The sequence below is a fragment of the Nuphar pumila genome, chromosome 13 (assembly GCF_984573655.1).
Source record: "Nuphar pumila chromosome 13, dmNupPumi1.hap1.1, whole genome shotgun sequence".
Lineage (NCBI taxonomy): Eukaryota > Viridiplantae > Streptophyta > Magnoliopsida > Nymphaeales > Nymphaeaceae > Nuphar > Nuphar pumila.
The window spans coordinates 91,449,701-91,474,137 of record NC_143261.1 but is presented as its reverse complement, the minus strand read 5'-3'; the positions used below and the strand labels follow the sequence as shown (position 1 = coordinate 91,474,137).

General features: G+C 37.3%; 1 protein-coding gene, 1 long non-coding RNA gene and 1 pseudogene across 2 annotated transcripts; all 3 read right to left on the bottom strand.

Moving 5' to 3' along the window:
• Positions 1-3,178: 3,178 nt before the first annotated feature.
• LOC149819150 (uncharacterized) lies at positions 3,179-10,209 on the bottom strand. The gene is made up of 4 exons (XM_089984664.1): positions 9,567-10,209; positions 7,971-8,106; positions 3,826-3,911; positions 3,179-3,705 (listed from the first exon to the last, which is right to left on the bottom strand). Exons 1-4 carry the CDS (start codon positions 9,825-9,827, stop codon positions 3,577-3,579), a joined length of 612 nt encoding a protein of 203 aa, XP_089840790.1. The 5' UTR covers positions 9,828-10,209; the 3' UTR covers positions 3,179-3,576.
• Positions 10,210-15,953: 5,744 nt separating this feature from the next.
• Positions 15,954-17,290, bottom strand: LOC149819149 (uncharacterized). Its single transcript, XR_016427256.1, has 2 exons — positions 17,107-17,290; positions 15,954-16,476 (listed from the first exon to the last, which is right to left on the bottom strand). It is a non-coding gene; the product is annotated as an uncharacterized LOC149819149 (long non-coding RNA).
• A 5,312-nt stretch (positions 17,291-22,602) lies between these two features.
• LOC149819148 (cysteine synthase-like) lies at positions 22,603-24,202 on the bottom strand (annotated as a pseudogene).
• Between the last annotated feature and the right edge of the window lie 235 nt (positions 24,203-24,437).

Genomic DNA, 24,437 nt, shown 5'->3' with positions numbered 1-24,437 from the left:
AACCTCCTGATTTCAGTGTAGATGACTTGAATCATTTAGTTTGCAAATTGAAGAAGTCAATTTATGGACTTAAACAGGCCTTCCGCCAGTGGTATAAAAAGTTCAATCAGGTAATTATGAACATTGAATTTACTGAAAATATTGTTGATTAGTGCATTTATATTAAGACTAGTGGGAGTAAGTTCATAATTTTGGTTTTATAAGTTGATATTCTTCTTGTAACTAATGATTTGAATCTATTATATGAGACAAAAGATTTTCTTTCCCCCCATTTCGATATGAAGGACATAGATGTCCTTGGAATCGAGATCCGTTATGATAGAACTAAGGGTGTCTTTGGCCTCTCTTAGAAATCCTATATCCTTAAGGTTCTTAAAAGATATAGAATAGAGAATTGTTCTCATGGTTTGACATCCATAGTGAAAGAAGATAAATTGAGCTTAAAGGATTGTCCTCAGAATGATAATGAAAATGCCCAGATGGCAACTGTCTCGTATGCTTCAGCAGTTGAGAGTTTGCAGTACGCACAGATCTGCACATGACTTGATATATCATTTACTATAAAAGTGTTTGGTAGATATCAGTCAAATCTAAGCATTGCGCACTGGAAGACAGCGAAGAAGGTCATACTCTATTTATAAGGAACGAAAGACTATATGTTGACCTATAGAAAAGTTGACCACCTAGAGGTCATTGGATACTCTGATGCGAATTTAGGAGGATGTCTCGACAGTAAAAAATTCACTACTGAATACATCTTCCTACTAGTAGGTGGTGTCGTCTCATGGAGAAGTGAAAAGCAGTCTACAACTGCTGCTCATACTATGGAGGCAAAATTTATTGCTCTATACGAGACTTCATCTCAGGCTATTTGGATAAGAAACTTCATTATGGGTCTTGGTATTGTAGACTCTATTGAGCGACTACTAAATATCTTTTGTGATAATGAAGCAGTCGTGTCCTTTTCAAATAACAATAAGGGCTCAACCTCATGTCAACATATAGAGTTAAAATATTTTATTGTTAAAGAAATGACTGAGAATCATCTGATATATATTGATACAATTGGGATGAAGGAAATGACTGTGAATCTCCTTACTAAAGAGCTAACACCGAGATTGTATTCCCAACATGTAAATGGGATGTGTCTTTTTTATTCCTTCTGATGTATGACAATACATTATATGTGATCACATTTGTGAAAATGAATTGATTCTCTATGACTTTGTGTATTGTTGATTTTGCAAAAATGATCTCTCATATGGTTAGAGAGAATAACAGAATAATAATATTAATGAGATTGTGTATTGTTGATTTTGCATAAAGAATCTCTCATATGGTTAAAGAGAATAGCAGAGTAACAATATTAAAGGACCAATATAATGGGTTAGAGACTAACCTATTCATAAAAGTAATCTTAACATGCTAAAACACTGATAATGAATTATATTATAGTACATGAAAATATGACATTTCATAAAGAGGTGTTCATCTCCATGACTCGTATGATTCATTCTTGTGATACAAAATAGCATGTGAACCCATATGAAGAATTAAATCGAGATGATGATATAAATCTCGATTTAGTACACTTTTAGTGTTAATGGGTCAAGTGGAATAATGTTGGATATTTTGGGTCTGGGTTTAACCCATCAGGTGACCCGATTTGACACAGTTAGTGGGCTATTTAGTGAGAAGTTAATAGGAGTTAGTAGGATGAAGGTTACGTGAATGAGAGACTACATTCACGTAACCACTCCCATCTCCTATTATAAAAGGAGAGGGTGTTTGGGTTGTACATATGATGAGAGCCATCAGCCACCAATACCCCTATTGCCCACATTCTAAAAATCTCTTTGGGTTCAGGATCCTGCTCACTATCGACCTAAGGCTTGGGCTCATCGTGGGCATTGATAGGCTGAGAACACCAAGCACCCGCACCCCGCATCCATGGCATCTACAGGTACACATTTGCATTTCAGCTTTGATTTTGCAAATACGCCAACAAGCTCTTCTCTGCCAAGCAGCGTACCTAAGGTTAGAAATTGGGGCCCTTTCTCATGATCCTTGTCCACATCACAGTATTACATGAAAATGTTTTCCTACGGTCTAACCTCCACATCAAGCATAACGCTGCCCATGAAACCAGTCTTTCTTTATCTTTCTAGCAGTCACATTCATTCAAAACTCATCTTTATAGCATTTAACTTTTCTTTTACCCTCCTGACTAGTGTATAGCAATGCCACAATTCCTCATATAAGGATAATCTCGAGAAAAAAATCTTCAAATAAACCATAAATTTTTGTTTCTTGAGGAGAGTCTCAAGAAGGAATCAGCATATATGAAAAATCAAAAAATAAATATTTGTAAAATAGACACTTTTTATCGCATTAACATAATAAAAAAATCATGATATTCTCAAATTAGGCAATAATTGTGATATTTTCAGAACATGGACGATATTTGTTACTATGGTGGATACCTTACTCAGCACCTACCTTCATCTATGCAACAGAAAAATATCCAAATCATAAACCATAGAAAATAGAATTAAAGATATCTAAAATTGATCTCGAGTTGACAAAAGGCATCGACTTGCTAACTCAATGTGAAGGCTTCTCTTTTATAGATAAACATCGTTGAATTAAACAACATAGTTAAATCCACTTCCAAAGCATAGGGACAGATTTAGTTCGTCGGGTGCAAGAGGGTGGAGAACTACAAGTCAGTTGCCTTGGGTGGGAAAGGGGGGCACCAAAGTTGATATTTTATATTTATTGTTTATAATGTTTAAAACATTATAATAATGTTTTGGTTGTATATTTGAAACACTTTTCACTTTTTATTGTTATTTTTTATATTTTTATTTTAATAAATATATCATTTTATGCTTTACCAACTAGAGGCCAGTCAATGTGTGGTCCGTGATTTGGGGGAGGGGGTTCCCTTGGATTATCCAAAACAAAAGAAATCTTTTAAGGGACTCCAGGCAATGCACCACTAGGCGCCACCTAGCACTTAGGACGCCCATGCGTAGGCATTGCCTAGCGCCTTAGACACTAAGAAAATAGGTAACATAAACTAATCACGTTTGCTTTTTCAAGCACCTGATCATAAAGCTAATGGCTGAGAACACCATTCAGTAATTCAGGATTGAACGATTAAAGTAACTTATCATTACCAATAAAAAAAAAGCCAATTTCCTTAATTTGATGCAACCTATGTATGGACGGATACATGCCATTGACATATTCCTTTATACCATTAAAGATATTGTGAATATTCTAAAGCTCATTTAAATCTGCATAGGAGACAATTACACATTATAAAAGAGAACCAACTTTGTCTTTCGTTTTCTTCACTAGAATATATTTCACCTCCACATAGTCACTGCTAGTCTGTTGCCACTGTACAAGTGAAATTCACTATGATTTGCAACATTAAAAGGTGTATTCCAGATCAACCAGACAGCACAACATAGTGAGGAAGATTTTAGCTTTACACGTGGATGAACTGAAAATTAGGATGCAATGCTGACCATAAAGATGGGATAGGGCCTAATGATGATAATGCCATTACAGATTTTTCTTGAGCATCGAAGTAGAAGAGGAAGATACATTAGCCTGACCAGATGTTCTAATGATAAAGAGAACTGTTTCAAGAAGCATGGCAGAGACCAACCCAAAGATCCCCCCTGCAGCACTCTGCAACAAAGTCATGAACTCTTAGGTGCAAGACTACATGCAAACTGCTTGACATAAAGGATGATAGAGAGTAAAACCCACAGAGGCAGCATGAAATTAAAATTTAAGTATAGATGTTACCAAGAACTGATTATGACCAAAAAGAGCTCTAAATGCAGCATAACCAACCAAATAACCGGTAAACATTGTCACCACAACATGAAGACCTACAAAGAGAGAAGTAACCTTTAAAACTTCAGCTAATTATACTATTAAATCAAGAATATAATTACCTTTCAAAAACAAATCAAGAATATAAAGATTGAGTGTTACGAACAAGCCAGAAACAAAATGCAATAAGAGAACCATAAGGATACCGATGATTGAAAAGTGTGCGTGATGAGTAAGTCTTAGAAGCTTCACACTTGAATGCAAATCCAAAATATCCTTAAATCTCCTAATTATGCAAATTTAAAAATCACAACTAGTTGAACTGCAACTACATGTCTGGTATTTATGCAATGCTCATACTCCCCCCCCCCTGCATAATGGTCCTGAATTTTATGTTTTTTACTGTTTGAGGGATTTCTTCAACCTACTCATTGCAATAGGATCATTAGTAAATGGGCCAATGTTCCTTCATGAAGCCCATGGTCACAGAGGCCCAACTGTGGACCATCGTCTCGCACTTGAACACAAAGTTGAATGATTTTGCAAAAGCTTGTGTTATTTCCATGGTTTTATAATGAACACCTTTTTATTTTTTTGTTTATTAGTTTTCATGCATGAAGTGATTTCTAATTTCTACCATAACCTATCGCATTTTATCCATAAAAGGCTTCTATGCTTGAGGCTTTCTCGTTACAGCATCTTAGTCATCAATTTCATCGGCCATTGTCATGCAGCTTTCATGTGTGTGGCAATCTTCTCATCAAAATCCCTCGACAGAAGGTACATCTAGGGAATTATATAATAAACATGCTAGTCTTAATATATCAGATATATTTCCACTTGAAAATGAGTATCAAGATGAGGAAATCGTTAGACGTGTGAAAGCCACATTACAGTTGATGATAAAGATGCAATGAAGAAGTCACTTCAAGCATGAAAACCTCATAGTGTTCATCAGATGAGAAAAGTCATGATAGAAACCACGTTATGCATAAAATCCATACGAAAAGAAAATCATGAAAATGTCAAAACCACTAAAGCAGAACAAACCGTTGTATCATCATTTAGCTTCATGGCCAACTCGAAGGTGCTGACCCACAGGCCCTCAGTGACTGTGTGCCCAACCTATAATGCGCTATTTACAAATGATCCTCCTTTATCAATAATCAGGTAAGAAAAATTGTCCTAGTAACATGAGCATTAAAATGGGTAAAAAAAAGGACGGTAAATCATGCAAGGTCCTACTAAAATGGGTAAGAGATGAACAACTAAAGAGGTAAAAAAAGGATTTCCTCCAACTACTTTAAACAGTTTGTAGCTACTACAACATTTCAGTCCTCACCTTTTTTCATCTTCCATAGGGCCCTCTTGCAAAAGAAATTCAATGACACCACAAGCTCCCACATGATAATGTGCGAAATTAATCATGCAAGGTTCCAACTACCCTCTTTTAAGCTAATGAATCCCACGAAAACAATGATGGTAAATCAATGTAAACAAATTAGCTGAAACAGCCAAGAAAGCTCTGACTACAAAGGACTGTCAATAGAGGGTAAGAATGCCATGAAAGAATGTACATAAGAAGGCTCCGAAGGATAATTCATCGATCTGCATTTTACTTTTTTCTTAACAAGTCACATTGTTCAAGAAATACATTTAGACTGATTGGGAGCCAGTGTTGGAGATGAGATGAGAGGGGTGATGGGAGTGGAGAAGAGAATGAGTGATGAGACAGGAATTTTCAACTAAAGGTTTGTGAGGATGTAGTTGAAATGGGGAGATGGGAGGCCATCCTCAATCCCATCTCCATTCTCATTAGCACTCTCATCTCCCAAACAGCAGTGAGGTTAGGTGGGTTAGCAGGGATTTTAATGAATCCCATCTCTGCTGCCATCTTGGCTTCCCAAACAGATCCTTATAGAGCCATCAGCTAACTGTTTCCAATGGTAGGACACTACACCTCTTACCTATTTCAACAAGGTCAGAACTAAGAACCAAAAACCAGGTCCCTTGTATCTTTCTAAAATCTACATAATGATCTTAGCTTAACGCTTTTACTTTTTGATGTGTTTTCTTTACCCACTTGATTAGAAAGTGGGGCCTAGACCTTTGTGAAGCCCCTGGCCACAGAGCACCCACCTATAGACAGATGATCCGTGCACATATTTTTAGCCTGGCGTTGACGCAATTTACATACAGTGTTCAAATTGTTAAAATGTATCATTCAACAATTGTAATATTATATATATTTTATATATATAAAGGATAATACATATTCATATATGGTATATATGCATATGTATTATCCTAATTATATATATAAAATATATATTTATAGGCATAGGGGTAGTTTAGACATTTCATAGTTTTTACGCATATTCCATTTGGAATATGTTTGTAATTTTATTTTTAATTTTCTTTTTATTTTTCCCTTTTTTGTGGTTTGCGCCACCTAGGGAGGCTCCCCAAAGAGCCATTGGGGAGCTCCCAACGGTCACAAATGTGACCGTTGGGGGCTCCCAACGACTCCTTTGGGAGCCCCCTAGGTGGCTCCTCTCTTGTGTTATAAATAGGGGTCTCCCCCTTTGTATTCTTCACTCCTTGGAGGAGCTTATGCTCCATTGTATAGGGTTTTTACCCTTTTCTTCCTATTTCTTCAATAATATTCAACTTATGATCATATTTATCCCTTTTATGGGTTTATGTATTAGCACTTGATGTGCTTGTGTTGTCCTCTTAAGTGGGTATATTCGCACTTAATGTGCATGTGTATGGGTTCATTATCGAACCTAAAATATTCAAAGTCACTTTCTGACACGAATATGACGGAACCCGCGAGCAGAAAGACAAAGCGCCAATTGTTTAAGCAATTGCCTACCAAAATGTTAGCCCCACAGTGAACAATCGAGAGTATAAAATCAAAACAAAATAAGTTAGATAACAAATTTCAAGCACCGGTACCTATGTCACAGGGACTCGGCCAACTAGGTGCCGCACCCGCGTCGACGCGACGCGACGCGGGTATGGCACCTGGTGCTGTCAACCTGACCCTAGGTACGGTCAACGCACCTAGGGTCATTTATGTCCAACTTTTGGACTTTATATATATATATAATTTTTTATATTTTTGCCGCACCCCCGCACCCAAGTTTTTTGAAAGTGCCGCACCCCCGCACCGCACCCATGTGACATAGACCGGTACAATATCTTCATTGATTAAAAACCTTAAACATTACAGAAGCCACAGAAGCAAGGTGATAAATTAGAAACTCCCTCTTACTAAGTTGATGTTTCAATAAGGAACAAAAGCACAAGAAGGCTACACATTTGTTATTTCATGTTTAACCTTTTGATGATCAAATTTGTCTATTCCATTTAGCCCAGGATTACAAATGACAAAAACCAAAATCACTTACAGTGACTAGAGGATAACTATTAAAAGTCGCTCACATAAAAATATTTGATCTTTGTTGAAAGTAGATCCATCAATATCTCTAATCAGACACTACATTAAAAAACCTTGTTTCAGTCCCCATGTAGATTGCTGAAACTCAGCCTGAGAAAGAGATTACGGTGTGCCTGCTTGCAACTCCTCAGCCTCAACTGTGCCATGTATGATGACACAGTGGAAGGTAGGGCAACTTTTGATATTTAGGTTTGAATAGGCCCAACTTGGCGAAGGGGTAAAGTTGCACCCAGTAAAAAGGGTATCTGATTTCTCATTACACATATTCCAATGCATAGTCGGCCCATGCTCTGCCATAACCAGAATAATAGAACATAAAACTAAAAAACTTGGGAGATTGACACCTTGAAGATACACCAAAATTAAGGAGAGGTTTCACAACTTTGATGCACCTGAAATAAATCATCCAATGTTCAACAAAATAGAACCACTTATAATAGCTTGGTACATCCATTTGAAGCATTAGAATTGTTGATAGTTAAGTCAGTAAGTTCCTCAGCAATGCATAGTGTAGGAGCATGATTTATCACATGTTCATAATCCCAATATAGATGAACTTCCAAGCTTACCCACAAGAAAGGCACATAAACAAAGACCCTTATCTACACTTGACTAGTAACCAGATAACCGTTAAAGGGTGAATACTTACCAAACCCTAGCTGATCTTTGTATGAAGAAAATGGTTCCCCAGTCTCCTTTGGTGCAATGTCCTGAATAAGTGCATCATATGCTTTCCTTTCCTCTAATTCGGATAGCTTCTTTAGTCTCTCTTTCAGTTCTTCACACTGGCGGCAAGCAATGGAGAACAAGATAGGTATGTGAAACCTCTATATTGAAGGCATGAAGTTGTAGTCTTTTCTTTAGAAGATGGATATACAATCGATGCTACCTGTAAATTCTATGGAGAAAATTGTGCTGCAATACATAATTATCTTGGATTCACGAAACACAGAACATATAGAAGTCGATGATCACTATATATTAGAATTTGAAGCAACACTAGTGTACACGAGCTAGCTGGCCAACAATTGTACTACGCTCTAGAGGAAGGTTATTAGCGCTGGATACTGATAAAAGCAAAAGGATTAGACTAGAGACTACATATGTATGAGGTGAGGGAGAGAAAATTAGGTATCTCTTATTTTGTTCAAGTACCAATTATATAAACCAAGAGTACGAGCTGTGAGACGATAATTTCTCACTAATTGAAAGCAGTTCCTTCTTCATTGTGCACAACTGCCTACTCAAAGGTTTATTAGAACATTTTACTAAATTAGATAATCTAAAATTGATTATTGCCTCGGCTCAAATTAAAATATGGTTACATTTGACAATTGAGGAGTCACGAGATGCAGGCAGGCTTCTTAAGTCTCGAAGGATATAGCAGAGGCACACGGCCAAGCGGCCCCATAAAACTGGCCAACAACTCCAACTTGGCTATTGATCTGTTTGATGTTGCAGTGGCTAACTCCTATTATTTGTAGCTTTCCTGCTGATGCATTATATCGTATTATTGGGGTTTACAGGCTTTCGTGGATTTTCCGTCAAGCCATCAGCCAGAGTCTTGCACCATGTAGATTTTTCCTTCATGATCATATGATGACTAAAGTATACCTCTTTCTCAAAAAACTAACAATATTTTCTCGGGAATGCCCTTTATCAAAGGGTTAGAGATTATTAGTCAAGGGAATGTAACTAATTGTAATTTTCCACTCTGGAAACTCCAATATCAATGACCATTCTCTTCCTCTAGTGCATCCATCTAGATGAGCTCCACACAATGGCCAGCAATTGCTCATATTTGACAAGCTAGGACTGACGGGCATTCTCCTCCCAGCTCGAAGGGAACTGTAGGAAATGAAGGATGTTTCAGTCTTTATCCTCTACCCGCTTATCTTTTATGCTCAATGTCTATAATGCAGATCGTTTCTTGTGTTGGTTTTCTTCAATAGGGGCATTTTCATCAAACCCAAACTAATGTATTAGTGCAGCAAGACTCAGTATGACTCAATACAATGCTAATAAGATAAATTAATGTCTTAAACAAAAATTATTTCTTCTCCTCTTCTCTTCTTCGATCTTTCATCTGTCTTCCTCGTCTGCTTTGTCCTTCACTCGTATGCCCTCCACAATAGAAGTGACGGGGAAACTTATTTAATATACTTTCGTATTTAGAGCATGAAACGCTGTTTTGAGCAAGTATGAAATGAGGAAATTGGGCACGAGAAGCGGGCGAATAGAATACCTTCTCCCTGGGCTTAGGGCTCGCGAAGAGGAGGTGGGAGCCGGCGAGGAGGCGGAGGAGCGGCGTCCTGGAGGACGCGGGGGTGGCGAGGTAGACGTCTCGAAGGGACCTGTAGGGGACGGACTCCCGGGTCCAGAGGTTCCTCGAGACCCCGCCCACGCTGTCGTTGGGGATCGACTCTCCGTCCTCCGACGCCGACAGCAGGAAGGCGCGGAGGGTCTCGTTGGTTTCGACGATGAGGCCGTCTGGGTGCAGCTCCATCCCTCTCCCTCCCTTCTTGGTTCGTTGTCTCGGCCCCGCGAGATCTTATCGGGGAAGACTTCGGTGACGACGGAGCAATAAAGGAGAGGGGATGGAGGCGGGTTCGCGAAGAGCGGAAGCGGTCGCACGACGACGGTGTCGCCGGAGGAGGAGCTGAGATCGCCGTTTTGGTGCGGTTGCAGGGATGGTGGCGATGGCGATGGCGATGGCGAAGACGGCCCTTCGGAACGTGGAAGTAGTCGGAAGGGGTGCACAACGAGCCGAGTTCGACTCGTACTCGTCCGTGAAAGTAAACGACGCAAGTCGAGGCTCCGCCGAGATGATCAAGCAGCTAAACTCAATAAAGCACCAAAAACTCTCAGCTCGCAGAAATAGCCCCAAGGAGGTGGGTGTAGTGGGTGGCTATTAGACGGGCAGTCAAAGGTTCAATTCTCATGGGCATCACCCCCTCTAAGCAAGCCAACACATATCATATGCTCTGAGGGCAAGGGTCTTAGCCTCAAAGTTTTACGTTGTCGATATGACCGTAGGTAGAGCTAGCGTGACTAAGTCTTTATGCCGAATGCGATTTCTTAGGGTTATAAATCCAACAAAAAGCTTGCAGAAACAGTATAGATAAAATAAAACAAAAAGTGGTGTTTCTTTGATGGATCAAATCTCTCACCGTTAAAACTTTTCATGTTTTTACAATAACTAACCATTTTAAAGTGAGAAAGATGTAGGAAAAGTGATACAAAATATAGAAAATTAGTATGATTTCTCCAACCTTTCTAAAAATTAGATTTTTTGATAGAAATCATTCCATCATCTTTTGATAGAAAACATTTCTCGATAAGAGATTGAGGAAAGTTTTCTACCAAAAGAAAATGGTGAGGTCAACCACCACTGCCACCCACCATCCATCTCACTATCACCATCAGCCACCTTTCCTAAGATTTTTCACTATCCAACACCCTCATTCATCTCACCGCTACCACCCACCTCTAAGAAAATGAGGTCGAAGAAGCTATGATTTTTCATCACCATCAACCCACTACCGCCCACCTCTCAAAAAAACTACTCTACACCATCCATCACCACCCACCATCACACATCATGAAAAACAGTAACTAAGAAGCTCCACCACTACCACCATCACCACCTTCTAATGATTTTCTACCATCACCATTCATCTTATTACCACCACCACCACCCAAAATCATCCACCTCCTGAAAAACCACATCCAAGAAGCTCCACCTCCCCCTTTTCTCTTTCTCTCTCTTATTTTTTAAAGATTTTTTATTTTATTTTTCTCATGCTACCCAAAAAAATGGAAATTTTATTTTAGAAAAAATATCATATCAAAACTTCTCAAAAAAAAAATTCTTTTTCTATGCGAGTTTTTATTGCTTCCAAACGTGCGTGCCCCTAGAACGTGTAGTTAATTCGAGTTAAGATAGGCAAAAACAATTATCCTGGCTTAACTGTTAGCCATTTGCGCAATTTTTTTTTAAGAGGGTGGGGGATAAAATTTCACCTCTTTAAAAGCATATAATAATAAATTTAAAGGCAAGCTGGGTTTAAGCCGATCTTTACCGATTATACAATTATACCATTGGGTTTTGAACCTGCAACGTCACAACACAAGGTGATAGCGGCCCGGCCCCTAACATAAAAGGGGAGCCCTAGTTGGTAAAAAAAAAGGAGGCAGTGTTTATGAGGTAGCCTAGGTCCAACAGCCTAGGCTCAGATCGTGTGCACTCCTATTGGCTAGAAGGTGTATATTATCCGAATTCCATTTAAGAGTGGTAAAAATATGCTAAATTAATTTTTCAGGTTTTTCGATGAAAAACAAAAAGACGATACTTGGAACCTCAAAATCGAGCTATTCGATTTTTTGAACTTCATAAAAACCTATTCATGTATCGGAATTTAATCTCTCATATTACATTGCATGGTCAAGATTTAAAAGTCAAACGAAAAAAACTAGAAGAACCCATTTAGCATGCTTTCATTGCTCTCCGATTCAAATCCTAAAGTAGGATTACCCAAATCTGTATTTTTAGGTTTTAATTCAGACTCAGTTCAAAATCTGGTCTGATTGCATTTTTAGATTTAAAGAGCTTGTTTTTCTATTCTTTTTTTCTTATTGGACCCATAATTATCACGTATATGTCGGGTATGAGCTCAACTATAGCTCCCTGATCTGGATTTGGGTTTGTTTACTATTTGCATTTCAAATTCAGATTCACGACTGACCCGGAGCACATATTAGAGGTGCCCTAGGTTAAGGTGGGCACCACACTGGCCTGACCAAAGGCCAAGGCACGATGTGTGCCCCTCCACCCAACCCCACCTCTCACTCTCTATTATATTATGACTCTCACCTAGGGGTGGCAATCGGGTCGGGTTGGCGGGTCAGCATACATCAACCCGAACCCGACCCGTTTATTAAACGGGTCGGCTGTGGCAAACACGAACCCGACCCGTTTAATAAACGGGTAACTCGGCACGACCCGCCAACCCATTTAATAAATGGGTTGGGTCGGGTAAACGGGTTTTCAGGTTGGCGGGTTGACGGATCGGGTAGGCAGGTTGGCGGGTCGGGTTGACGGGTCGGGTCGGCCAGACGGGTTGACCCACCCGCCTAACCCGTTTATTAAACGGGTCAGCCGGGTTGGCATACCCCCAACCCGAACCCGACTTGTTTAATAAACGGGTTACACGGGTCGACCCGTTTATTAAATGGGTTGGCTTAAGCCCAACCCGAACCCGCCTAAGAGGCGGGTTGGCGGGTCGTGTCAGAAATTGCCACCCCTACTCTCACCCCTCTCGACCCCGACCTCTCTCTCTTTTTGTGCACCCTCTCAACCCCATTCACACCTCGCTACAAGCCACCAGACAAGAGGATGATTGATCTAGCCATTCGCCATATGGAGGCGCCACAACACAGGTCCTCTCTCTCTCTCTAAATTCTTGCTTAGGCTGTGGTGAGGCATGGTCTGCGTGCATGACTGCATCGGGCTGGGCATATGCCATCTTATGGTCTCTTCAGCACATTGAATGGTCAGACTTCTTCTTCTTGTGCCTTCTTAGGGTTAGAGATTTTTGTGTTTTTTTCAATTAGCATTTAATTAGGTTTTTATTTTATTTTTTAATTAGTATTTAATTAGTTTTTTTATTTTATTTTATTTTTTAATTAGCATATAAAATTAATAATGATGTTTGTTAAGAAGGATTTAGGTTTATTTATTTGTTTTTCTCAAATAGTTGCATATCAATAATTAGGTTTTAGGGTTTTTTGTGTTTTTTTCAATTAGCATTTAGCTTTTTTAATAATATAAATATTTATTAGTTATTTCTTCATTATTTTTTCTTTAATCAACATTAGACATGATAGTCAAAATTTGTGGGTTTTTTTTTGTTTCAATTAGCCTACGTAGGAAACTATGAATGATATTTGTTAGGATTGAGGGTTTTTATTTAGATTTTTTAATAGCATGATAATTAAGTTTAAGGTTTTTTCAATTAGCATATGTGTGTGTGTGAATGGTCTTTGTTAAGGATTTAGGTTTTTTATTTACTTTTTATTTTTTAAATATCATGAACCAATAATATTTTATTAGGTTTTAGAGTTTTTTATGTTTTTCTCTTTCTAATTAGCATTTAGGTATTTTTGTATTTTTCCATTTCAATCAAACTTGATTTCACATGTTTGGTTTTAGTTATAAACTTAAAATTTTAGGGGTTTCATTTTTTTAATTATTACATATATGAATGATTTATGTGAGGATTTATCTTTTATATTTATTTATTTTTAAATGGTATGAATTTTCCATTAGGTTTTAAGCGTTTTGTATTTCTTTTTTCAATTAGCATTTAGGTGTTTGATTTTGGTTAGGTATTTTTGTGTTTTAATTTTTAATCAACATTAAGCATGACTCTGCATGCTTAATTTTAGTTTAAAACTTAGAATTTTAAGACTTTTTTCAATTAGCATATACATGTGAATGATATTTGTTTAGGATTTAGGGTTTTTATTTAGTTTTTTTTTTAAATAGCATGAACCATTAATATTTCATTAGGTTTTGAGGCTTTTGCATTTTTTCAATTAACATTTGAGTACTTTTTTTTTAATCAACATAAACTTGAATCCACATGCTTGATTTTAGTTATAATTAGAATTTTAGGGTTTTTTAATTATTATATATATGAATGATGTTTGTTAGGATTTAGGTTTTATATCTATTTTTTTAAATGACATGAATATTTATTTTTTTTATATTTTATTTCTTTTTACTATGCATTTGTGACCACCTTAGTTTAGATTCTTGGCTCTACCACTGGTCATATCTGATTCATTTGTGTCGAAGATAGTTGGTTAGTATTTTAGCTAAAGCTATATTAAAGAGCTTTTTCTTTTATTCTTTTGAGTAATTTATAGAAAACCGCCTAACGCATTGCCTATTTAAAAAAGCAACTCAATATATTTGGTTGTTACATTTAAGTGTTTATTATATCCAAACGTTTTTTAAAATAACCACTTATGGTATAAAATGACTTATTTGTTATAGAACGACTCATCATATGTCGTCTTAGGTTAGTTTGTTAAACAATAAACAGATAAGGCATTTTGGTCACCCTTTTTTATCTAAACAACGATTAACTAACTAGTTTAGGATAAAGCATGTCTTTGAAGGATAACTGGGCTTTGCGTGGTTGGTAGGAGCTGTCAGTGCATGTCTTCTTTTGTAGTGGGACGTTGTAGGTTCAAACCCCAGTGGTACGTTGAATAATAACTCATGGGAGTTCACGCCTTTCAATAAACAAAAATGCCAACTAGAATATGAGTATGAAGATTTTTCATATTTTTTCTTAAATTCATTGTACTAATGTGATCTAGGTTTTATAGAAATGGACTCTTAGATCATCTAATTATAATGCATAAAATTGATCTTTTAAGGCTTAAAATTTAACAACTCCGAATTTTCATAATATTCAAGCATCAAAAAATCATAATTTTCATTAAAAATGCATTATCTAATAGTCAATTCCTAGCAAATAGACCGCTTTGAATGCATCTGTGGAGTTGGATTCACAAAAAAAAAGTGGCGGGAATGTTTAGTTAACACTTTAGTTCACATATTTTTAGTTAACATATTCTAGTGACCTGACGAACAAAACATTAAAAAATATTTTGTAAATAGTTGATAAGTCAGGTGGCTTTTCATAAATTGTTTATTAATAAATTTTTTAAATTATATCACAATTATATGGATGCCACTAGGTGCATGATTCAAGACAATGATTTTTGTGAAAATTAGGACACAAGGAAATAAATTTTTCTTCAACAACGAAAATGATATATTGATATTTTAAATTTTGCAAATATTATAGTATATTAAAATAATAGTCATAATTCTATGGATCATATCAATGTGTATATTTCGTGTCACATTAAACACCAGACCTAAGTGGTGCATCATTGAGACGTAGCTTTAAAAGAGAGTGAACTTTAATTATGTTTTCATAATGCTAAAAAAAATATTATGTGAACAAAAATGGCTATAAAAGGAGACATCCATATATATATATATATATATAACAGAAGTAAGGGTATCAAGTGCCAAAAATTGAACTGTTTATAACTTTTTTTAGTAGACATTGTTATCATATGTCTTAGGAATGTCATTTTAAAATTGTTACGACATTTGTGTATCATGTCTTTCAATAAACAAAATGTTACAAGGCACTTCATAATTTTTTATGAAAACCAAAAGGTTACAATTTTTTTATTTATAACCTGAAGAAATCGCACCTGGCATGAATACTTGGTCGTGTTGGCATAGCCTGCCATACCAATGGTCTGTGTAGGCAGCATAAAAATCAGAGGCCCAAAATCCTCTCTCTCTCTCCTTTCTAACAACCACAAATTATGAAAGTTTCCATTATGCATGGGTTTCACCATGATCGTGAACCACTTCAGTCTCATATAAACTCAGATTTATGAAGAAATATATAAGGAACTCATGTGGTAAGGGGTTGGATAGTGGTCGTTACATGCTTGCACATGAGAAAGGGAAAGAGGTTACCTCACTTACTATATCTTTGGCCTGAGGAAGGAAAGGATGGTGGATGCTGGCATATTCCAAGTCAAACCCTGTTTATCTTTATTTTTTTCATATGTTTCACTATTAGTCATACATGACACGCATGACCATGCACCTCATGCATGAAACTCATGTGTTGAGGAGAGAGGTGAGCTTACTCTCTGTTCGATGTATGGAAAGCCCATTTGTTGGAATTATCCAACCATTGGTATCCCTTTCATAAGAGAATACCAAGGGATTGGCAGCCCGTTGGCTAGATAACAGCTACCGAGGGAAAGAGAAAAATAGTCCCTTACTCCTATAAATAGGAGTAACTTTCAAATAGTGATAAGAGTTACCTATTTCTGATGAATAAGGCCGTAATCACCAACCTCCTCAATTCTCATTCTCTCTCTCTCTCTCTCTCTCTCTCTCTCTCTCATTGTACATACATAAACGAATCTTAAATAGACTCTACTGTGGTATCGAAGCATTAGGAGACTTATCAGCGTGAGCAACTTATTGTTTTGATCAGTCGCGATCATTGTTGCCAATCTATCGAGTCCATTGCCACCAGAATCTAGAAACAGGGATAATAAAAAAATCAGTTAGTTTATTATTTTACTCTGTGTGGGGCTTTCGTCAAAAATTCGGCTATATAGTCACCGAAAAACCCATACCCCCTTTCTGGGGAGAGACAGACTCACCTAGATCTTTAAAAAAAAAAATTTGTTACCCTGCCCGGATAAAGGTTTTTTTCCCTCTTTTCTGATTAAATCCTGTAACTGGATATCTGAACCATCGCCGAAAATCTAGCCACCAGACAAAGGAAACCAAACAAAAGATAAAAAAAAACTAAATAATTTTTTTTTAACCTTGTTCGGGTATTTTGCCCTCTATGTTTTCTTAGGGTGTTGATCCCTGCCGGATTATGGCATAGCCTACCACCATCTATGGCAAAATAAAAACCCTTTATCCATCGGTTGGTGGCTGCAAACATCAAGGGCAAAGGGAAACCACCCCTTTTGATGGTCGTATTTCAGAGGCAAACCCCAAATCGGGGTCTACTTCTAGACTCATAGCGGAGGAGGTAAAACCCCCTTCCCTGTGGGCCAGTTTTTAGCGACTCCTGGTTCTACAACAACAACAAATAAAATAAAATAAAATAAAAAGGGCATCAGTAAGGAGGAGGAGCTATAGAATCCCTCACCTGACACCAGATTTGAGCCACCGTTAGTTCATTCCCTCTACTCATCGGTGTCAAGGATATTTTTTTCCTTTTCCCCCTTTTTCTTTGGTTTTTCTAGTGTTGATGATGGTGAATCTTCCCATCTTCAATGAGGAAAGCATCTCAGAGGTAGATCGGTGGTGGTCGACCACCTCCCACCCTCCAAATCGATGGAAAAATCATGCAGGAGGAGATGAATTTGTTGGGACGAAGAGGGAGTAGAGGCAGCCAAAGAAGGAAAGGTCGAAGAAAAAAAATTGAGAGATTAGGGTTTTATTGATATCCTTGATCTTTTGCACAAATTCCTATTATATCCTTTTATAATACATTTATTGTTCTGCCCCTAAATATTTTTGTTATTTTTTGGTTATATCTTGCTTCACAAATTTACTATACTGCCCTCTATTTATTTTGTATTTATAATTGTACCCTTTGTTTTTACAAAATAGGGGCCTCTATATCTGATAAATTCTATAAAGAGTCTTGTACTCTTGAAAATTCTTGAGATAGGATCTTGACTTTTTAAAAATTATAGAAAGGCCATTAAACTTTTTTGTTTAACTCATATAGTTCGTTTATTCCTTTTAAGGGTTTTTTCTTTATGTTTTTTATAGAAACAACCCCTAACTTTTTTTAAAATTATAAAAAAGTTGTTAGCTCATGCAATTTGCCTCATAAACCTCTATTTTGATTGGAATAAGTAAGAATTTAATACTCTTTCATATATTTCAATAATTACATGATAGAATATGTTTAAAAGCATGTTTTTTTTAGAAAGATGATATATTGCATAAACTTTACTTATGTAGTGTCACTCATTTTTATGTTGAATATTGGAGTCTTGTCTATTCTTATTTGCCAATATATAAAAACTAAAATTAAAAAACATGACTAGTAGAGTTTGTGCTACCGAGTTAGCCAAAATAGACAAACTGAATTATACAAATTTTCACATTTGAAAGATGAGAATTTCTCTTGTTTTGGAGAATGCCCTAAACATAGAAATGAAACACCTTGGTAAAAAACCTAGTGATCAAGACAAAACTGAGAAATACAAAAAGGATAATAAGTTAGTCAGGACAATCATGCTCACATATATAAAAGGATGATCTAATTAGGGTGCAAAATCAATGTTTGAAGCAATTTCTAAAATATATGTTACTACATCATAAACACATATAGTTGCTCCTAGAAATGCAATTTATGTAAAATGCAAAAAAATGATAATGTAATTGACCATGTAAATAAGATGTTGGTAATGACAAAAGATTTAGCTATAGTTGAGAATGTGATCCTAGATCGTATCCAGATATCTACTATTCTATATAGCCTTCCATCTTCGTAGAAGATGATTACCACAACCCTTAGGCTAAACTTCAAGAACTTGTCATTAGAAGAATTTCTTGCTCAAATTTTCAATTAAAAATTAAACAACATATACAACAAGATAAAAAGAATGAATCATATTTCAGAAAATATGTTGCTAGTGGTAGCCATGGTCCTCCCAAACATCCATAATTTAAAAGAAAGCCATTTAAAAAATTTGGCAAACTTGGTAGGAAAAGGGATCCAATATTTCGAAAGCCACAAGGAGTCACCTCTCAAGTGAAGTTTTTCAAGAGTGAAAAAAATGGATACATCAAGAGAGATTGTAGGAGTCGCCAAAACCAAAATGATAAAAACAGAAATAACAAATCTTGTAATGCCCAAAAATCCCAACTTGAAAAATTCTTAGATTTTTAGAGTAATTTTTTTTAAAGCGTTGCGCAAACGGGAAAAATCATAAGGGAAAAACAGTTGAAGAATCTTGAGAGAGTTACAGTATGATCAATAAAAAAAGAAGCATTTCATTACCACAGTTTTACAAAATGATACAGGAGAAATATACATCATTTTCTCTTTTAAATTATCTCTCAAAACAAGAGGCTTCCCATAACCAACTACCAAAATCGCTAAGTTCTAGAGTGTTGGTTCAATTCTCTGTCGCACATCGATCATCATCGCACCACTAGTAGTCATCACCTGTATCCTCATAAAACGGAGTCAGTACTTTTGCGAGTTGGTGAGAAACAATCCACAACATACCATTTTATAAAAAATAAGAGCAACTAGCATGATAGCATTATCAATATAGCTAACAATCTACGAAAGCATAAGTACCACTATTATGATGAGATGATTAGAACAACTAGTTTCAGAACAATGTAAATTTATTCACAATGGAGCATATGTATCATAATCAAACTCAAAAAAGTGCTAAGGCAAGATACTGCAATAACTGAATATCATCAGGATATACATAACATTAAGTAAACTGCTAAACAAGAGCAACTATAAGCAAGAAACAGTAAACAACAATAGTATAACTTCAGCAACATGAGCAAAAATAAGCAGTAAGAGACATTGTCAAGTGACTAGCATGCTTATGTGATTGATAACTAACATTCCATTGCGATAGTGAACATTTCAGCAGTTATAACTATGAGCAGAGAAATACGCTTTAAACACAGAGTTATCACACGGTAGTGAGTGACATCATCATGTAACAAGCATGCATATCATAACTTAGTGTACTTAGCAATCAAGCAATTAAATAGTTAGGTAGTTAAGCAATTGAGCAAGTAGCAAATTAAGCAATTAACTATGATAGAAACCATCAGACTTATAAGTTAGTTGTTAACGCATTAGTTTAGTTATATTATCTTGATTACCTTTTTGGGTATGCAAAGAAACCTCATATTCTGTGAGAAATATCATTGGCACTGGTTATTTCGACTTATGTGAATGTGCAATCAGGCAGTTTATCTTAATTATGCTTATTTAAAAACATTCCTTTCTTCCGAGGTACTTAAGTCCATCTGACCTTGTGTTTCCCGCAGAGCAATATGGACAATATGACAAGATCACACTTGTACATCACATGCTCTAGCACAACAAAGCTAAGATGAGCGCTTCGTCGGTGAAGGCGACAACAATCAATTATCATTTAGGCGTGTGTGGCATTCTCAAACAAGTGAGCTTGACTCACGAGGTGGGTCCATCGCTCATACGTAACTTGCCACAGAGTTTCCATTTTCAACAAGTCTTAAAAGACAATTATATCCCTACAATGTGCCCCAAGTCCCCTTTGCATTTTCAGGATGAATCAAGTGTCAAGAGTAACCGCACACGAATCCATTTCATTGCATGCTAAGAAACATCGTTAAATATATGATACTTAATCTAGAGTCATGCTCAATTTAACACATGTTAGTTCAGTGACATGATGTGCCAAGGTACATGTGAAACTATCACATCATCAAGCATTCAGTCGTATATTTCTATAATTCAAAATACCTGCACCAAATCAATTTAGCAAGACATTATTATTTTGTACCTGCTTCTATAGACAAATTGCATCATTATCAATGCAATTACCATTCGTCACACATAATGGAATAATGATCCTCCTACTCACAGTTCGTTTCAAGCAGTAATTACATGTTATGGAAAACTTGACATTTATTTTGATAGAGTGAGCTTTGTTCGTATGATTCGTCAAAGTGACGGACCATGCGATAGCGTACCTCATTTCAATAACATGTATGTGTAAGCATTATAGGTATTTTTCTTTCAGAAGTTGTCAATCACATGATAATTCTAGTTTGTTTTACCCAAGCTGCCATAAGCATTAAACATGTAAGAAAATAAAGCATTATAGCGAGTGGGAGAGATATGGTGCGTGAAGCACTTCAGCCAAGTGCATCCTATACAGAAAGTTGCAGTGGCCAAGGGGTGGCCAAACGTGTGCATATGCTGTAGCTAACTGCTGCAACAACGGTGCTACCCAAGAGCACACTCGCCGAAGTAAAATACTGCAAGGCAATGCTGCCCCAGAATGTCCGAAGGATAGGGTATTCGCAGCAATGAAGGTGTTGTCACGAAACGCCAAACTGCATGGAATGCAGTACCTAAAGTGCTGCCTTTTAGGTGCCAAAACTGTGAGAGAGTGCATAAAAAAACCTACTGCCAAGACGCGCCATCACTATAGAATTTTGCAGCTACAATAGCAGCCTGATAGCTGCCCAAGAGTGCCAACCTACAGGGAGCTCACAGCCATAAGGGCACTGCCACATGGCACCAACGTTGCGAAAAGGTTTGCAGCAAGGAGTATGCTATCGCGAGTGTCAAAACATACAAAAAAGGAAGGCTTGGAAGATGATGTAACAAAGTCCATTACTGCAGGAATTATAGTGGCAAAAAGGGGCTACCCCAAAGGTGTATCTCTGTAGCCATAATGCAACGACGATGTATGGCTCGACAGGTGTCATGCCAAAAGAAATGGCAACGACCAAGAGGCTGTCCACTGGACACCATTCTGCAGAACTTGCAGCAACATGGTGTTGCTGCAAGGTCCCCTTGTTGCAGGAGCAACACAACACACAAGGTGTTGCCGTTTGCCGATCATGTCGAGAATGCAGCCAACATTGTGTTGTCGCAAGTAGGGTAGCACTGCGTAAAAGCATATTCGATGTGCCGAAGATTGCAGCGAGAGGTACGCTGTCATACCTCCCATCCTTGCGACACAGAATGCAGCACATAAAGTGTTGGCACAACCATCATACGGCTGGAAAATTTCCAGCACTTAAAGTGTTGTCAACTAGCTCCCCTAAATGCGGGGCAAGGGCTGACAAAGGGGCTGATACATGGCCAGACTACGTAATGCCAAGGAACACACTGACTCTGGTCAGTTTTTTGCTTAGGAGGGGTTTGGATGCTTGTTGGGCAAGTGCACAGATTGTTGTCCCTACTAGGCAGGGTCGATAGGCAGACACGAGAGCGAAGAATAGGTAGTCATACAACCTTACTTGCAAGCCCAAACCCACCGGCCAGAAGTAAAGACCCACTACAAGAAAAACGTGAATTAGCGATGGATGCTATCTATCGCCAATCTATCGCTATACTGTTTAGTGACGGATTGGCGATAGATAGCTCTTGTCACAGATTTTTGGTCGCTAATTAGCGTCGAAACTCATTTGTTGCTAACTAGTGACGAATAGACAGATAATATCCGTCGCTAAATAACCGATAGACTTAGTTTTGTGACGGATATTATTTGTCACTAATCCGTCGTTATTTTAAAGACTGATTAGGGATAGATAATATCCATCGCAAATTTTAAAAAAAAAATGAAATATAAATACTTCATATCAAATTCTATATGCCTAAATAGTGCATAACTGTTGTGGGTGACAAACTACTCGAATGGAGATATTCAATTCCCCTTGCCACTCCCAGGGCTATTCGCGACCTTGTCTCCCAATTTAGTGGTGTTCTGCCTGCTCCTCTGCTTTCTGTTCACAGACATTCTATCAGAAGAAAGAAGAGAAAAGAAAGGATACATAACACAAAGAGACTATCTAGATTAATGTCATCAAGAAAATCTATCACAATTCAGTGTGATGAATAAAAAACATAAAGATCTAAATGCTATCAACATTAATCACAAAATGCCAAGACCGAAATGACCAACTGATTTTGCTTGTCAGTAATTGCCAAGAACAACTCAATCAACTTAATAGCCGGAGTAGAGAATGAAGCTACCAAATCAGCTAAAAGAAGAAATAGATGAATGAAAGGACAACAAAATTAATAAAAAGAAAAAATGCAATTTTGTACATTTGGGTTAGCAAGATTTTCAAATTGTTGAAGAATGTAAGAATTGAGAGTCTTTGCTAGCAACTCTTCAGCCTTCTGAACAACACCTTTCGTGCCTTTAGCTGGGTCTGTGAGCACTAGTTCAGCTCCAAAAGCCAGAAAGATCATTCTTCTCTCAAGACTCATAGAAGCAAAATGGTGATTATAAGCTTGTAACCCTTGGCCGCTGCGATGAATGCCAACCCAATGCCAGTGTTGCCACTAGTAGGCTCGATCAAGACACTCTTTGGTGTTCATAAAAACACAAAGGTTGCACAAGAGAGGGAGAGAGAGAGAGAGAGAGAGAGAGAGAGAGAGAGAGAGAGAGAGAGAGAGAGAGAGAGAAGCAATCAACTTGAGTCAGTTTAAACCCGATACATGCCATAATTCTTACAACTAGAATTGAACACTCTAAAAAAAGATACATTCAATGGAACATTGCTGAAGCTACACGGGGCCGAGCAGCTAAATCCAGGGTTAAGATTTGAGAATATCAAGTCCCTATACTTTGCCTCCCGAAAGAAATACCAACAAATGTTTAGTAGAGAGTATTGTAAATAATGTTGTAAAGAATGGAACCAGAAGGCTAAGTTTCAAGATATAAAAGGGAAGGAGTACGAAGTGGTGAGAAGGAATCAATGTCATTTAACACCAAATACCTCAGCAACACAGAGATTTATTTTATGATTATTTCACTTTTCTTATATAAGTCTCAAGAATAACACGGGAAAATCTTTACAAACTTGAAAAATATAAAACTGGAACTAAGAAAAACAAATTTTCATAACTTAGGAAAAATATACAAATGTCAACAAAATATAGAAATTAAATATGGACGATGATCATAGAAAATAAATTCCACAAGATATTCAAATTGGTGGTATCTTTTCAAAGATGGTTGATAATATATTTTTATGAAAATATTGCAACATTTTTTCAGAAAATACCCGGTATTTGTGATTATGATGCAAAAAGGCCATTCACCAGATACAATATTGAACTTGAAAAGAATTTCCTAACATGTCTAAGGGTTATGTGCCCCTTCTCTTCTGCATCGAGGATCATACTGTACCCAATTCTGTGAAAAACAAAGTCAACCATTGTGAGCATATGATAAACTTAAGAAAAAGAATGTATATAGGTGACCATAGTACCTATCCTTGACACTAGAGCATGGCTCCATCATCTCCAACTTAGCTGCAATGCGAGCAACACAACCATCTACGACATTGTTGAGATACACCAAAGGCGTTTTCCCGATCAACTGTTCAAAACAGAGAATAGGCAAATTCAAAACAAAACAAAAAGGATGAAGATTCTTCAAGAAGGGGCGAACGAGAATTCAATGAAAAGGGCACACCTCGGTGACGTCGTGTGTGATGGAGGTTGGTTCTTCCGCCATCTTCAGTCTGTAAAACCAGAATTAAGCGCTAATCCTTATGATCCCTGCTAGCCCAAAGGTCCTCCATATCGAAGCCCCTCCTTGCACTGGGAAAGAACGCCAACTTCTTCCCACCATCACCACCAACAGCTCCACCCATTTTCGATTTCCCTACCACATCATACTCCTTTAATCCGCCACCACCACCCACATCGTCTTCCTCTACGTTCGTCGCCTTCTTCAGCGCCACAGGATC

Bases quoted from the DNA above. Each gene is read 5' to 3' on its own strand.
- LOC149819150 (XM_089984664.1), bottom strand. From the start codon at position 9,827: ATGGAGCTGCACCCAGACGGCCTCATCGTCGAAACCAACGAGACCCTC. The intron at 3,912-7,970 runs GTAAGTATTCAC...CTCTCTTTGTAG, and splicing joins CAAAGATCAGCTAGGGTTTG to GTCTTCATGTTGTGGTGACA. The intron at 3,706-3,825 runs GTAACATCTATA...ACTTTGTTGCAG, and splicing joins TTGGTCATAATCAGTTCTTG to AGTGCTGCAGGGGGGATCTT.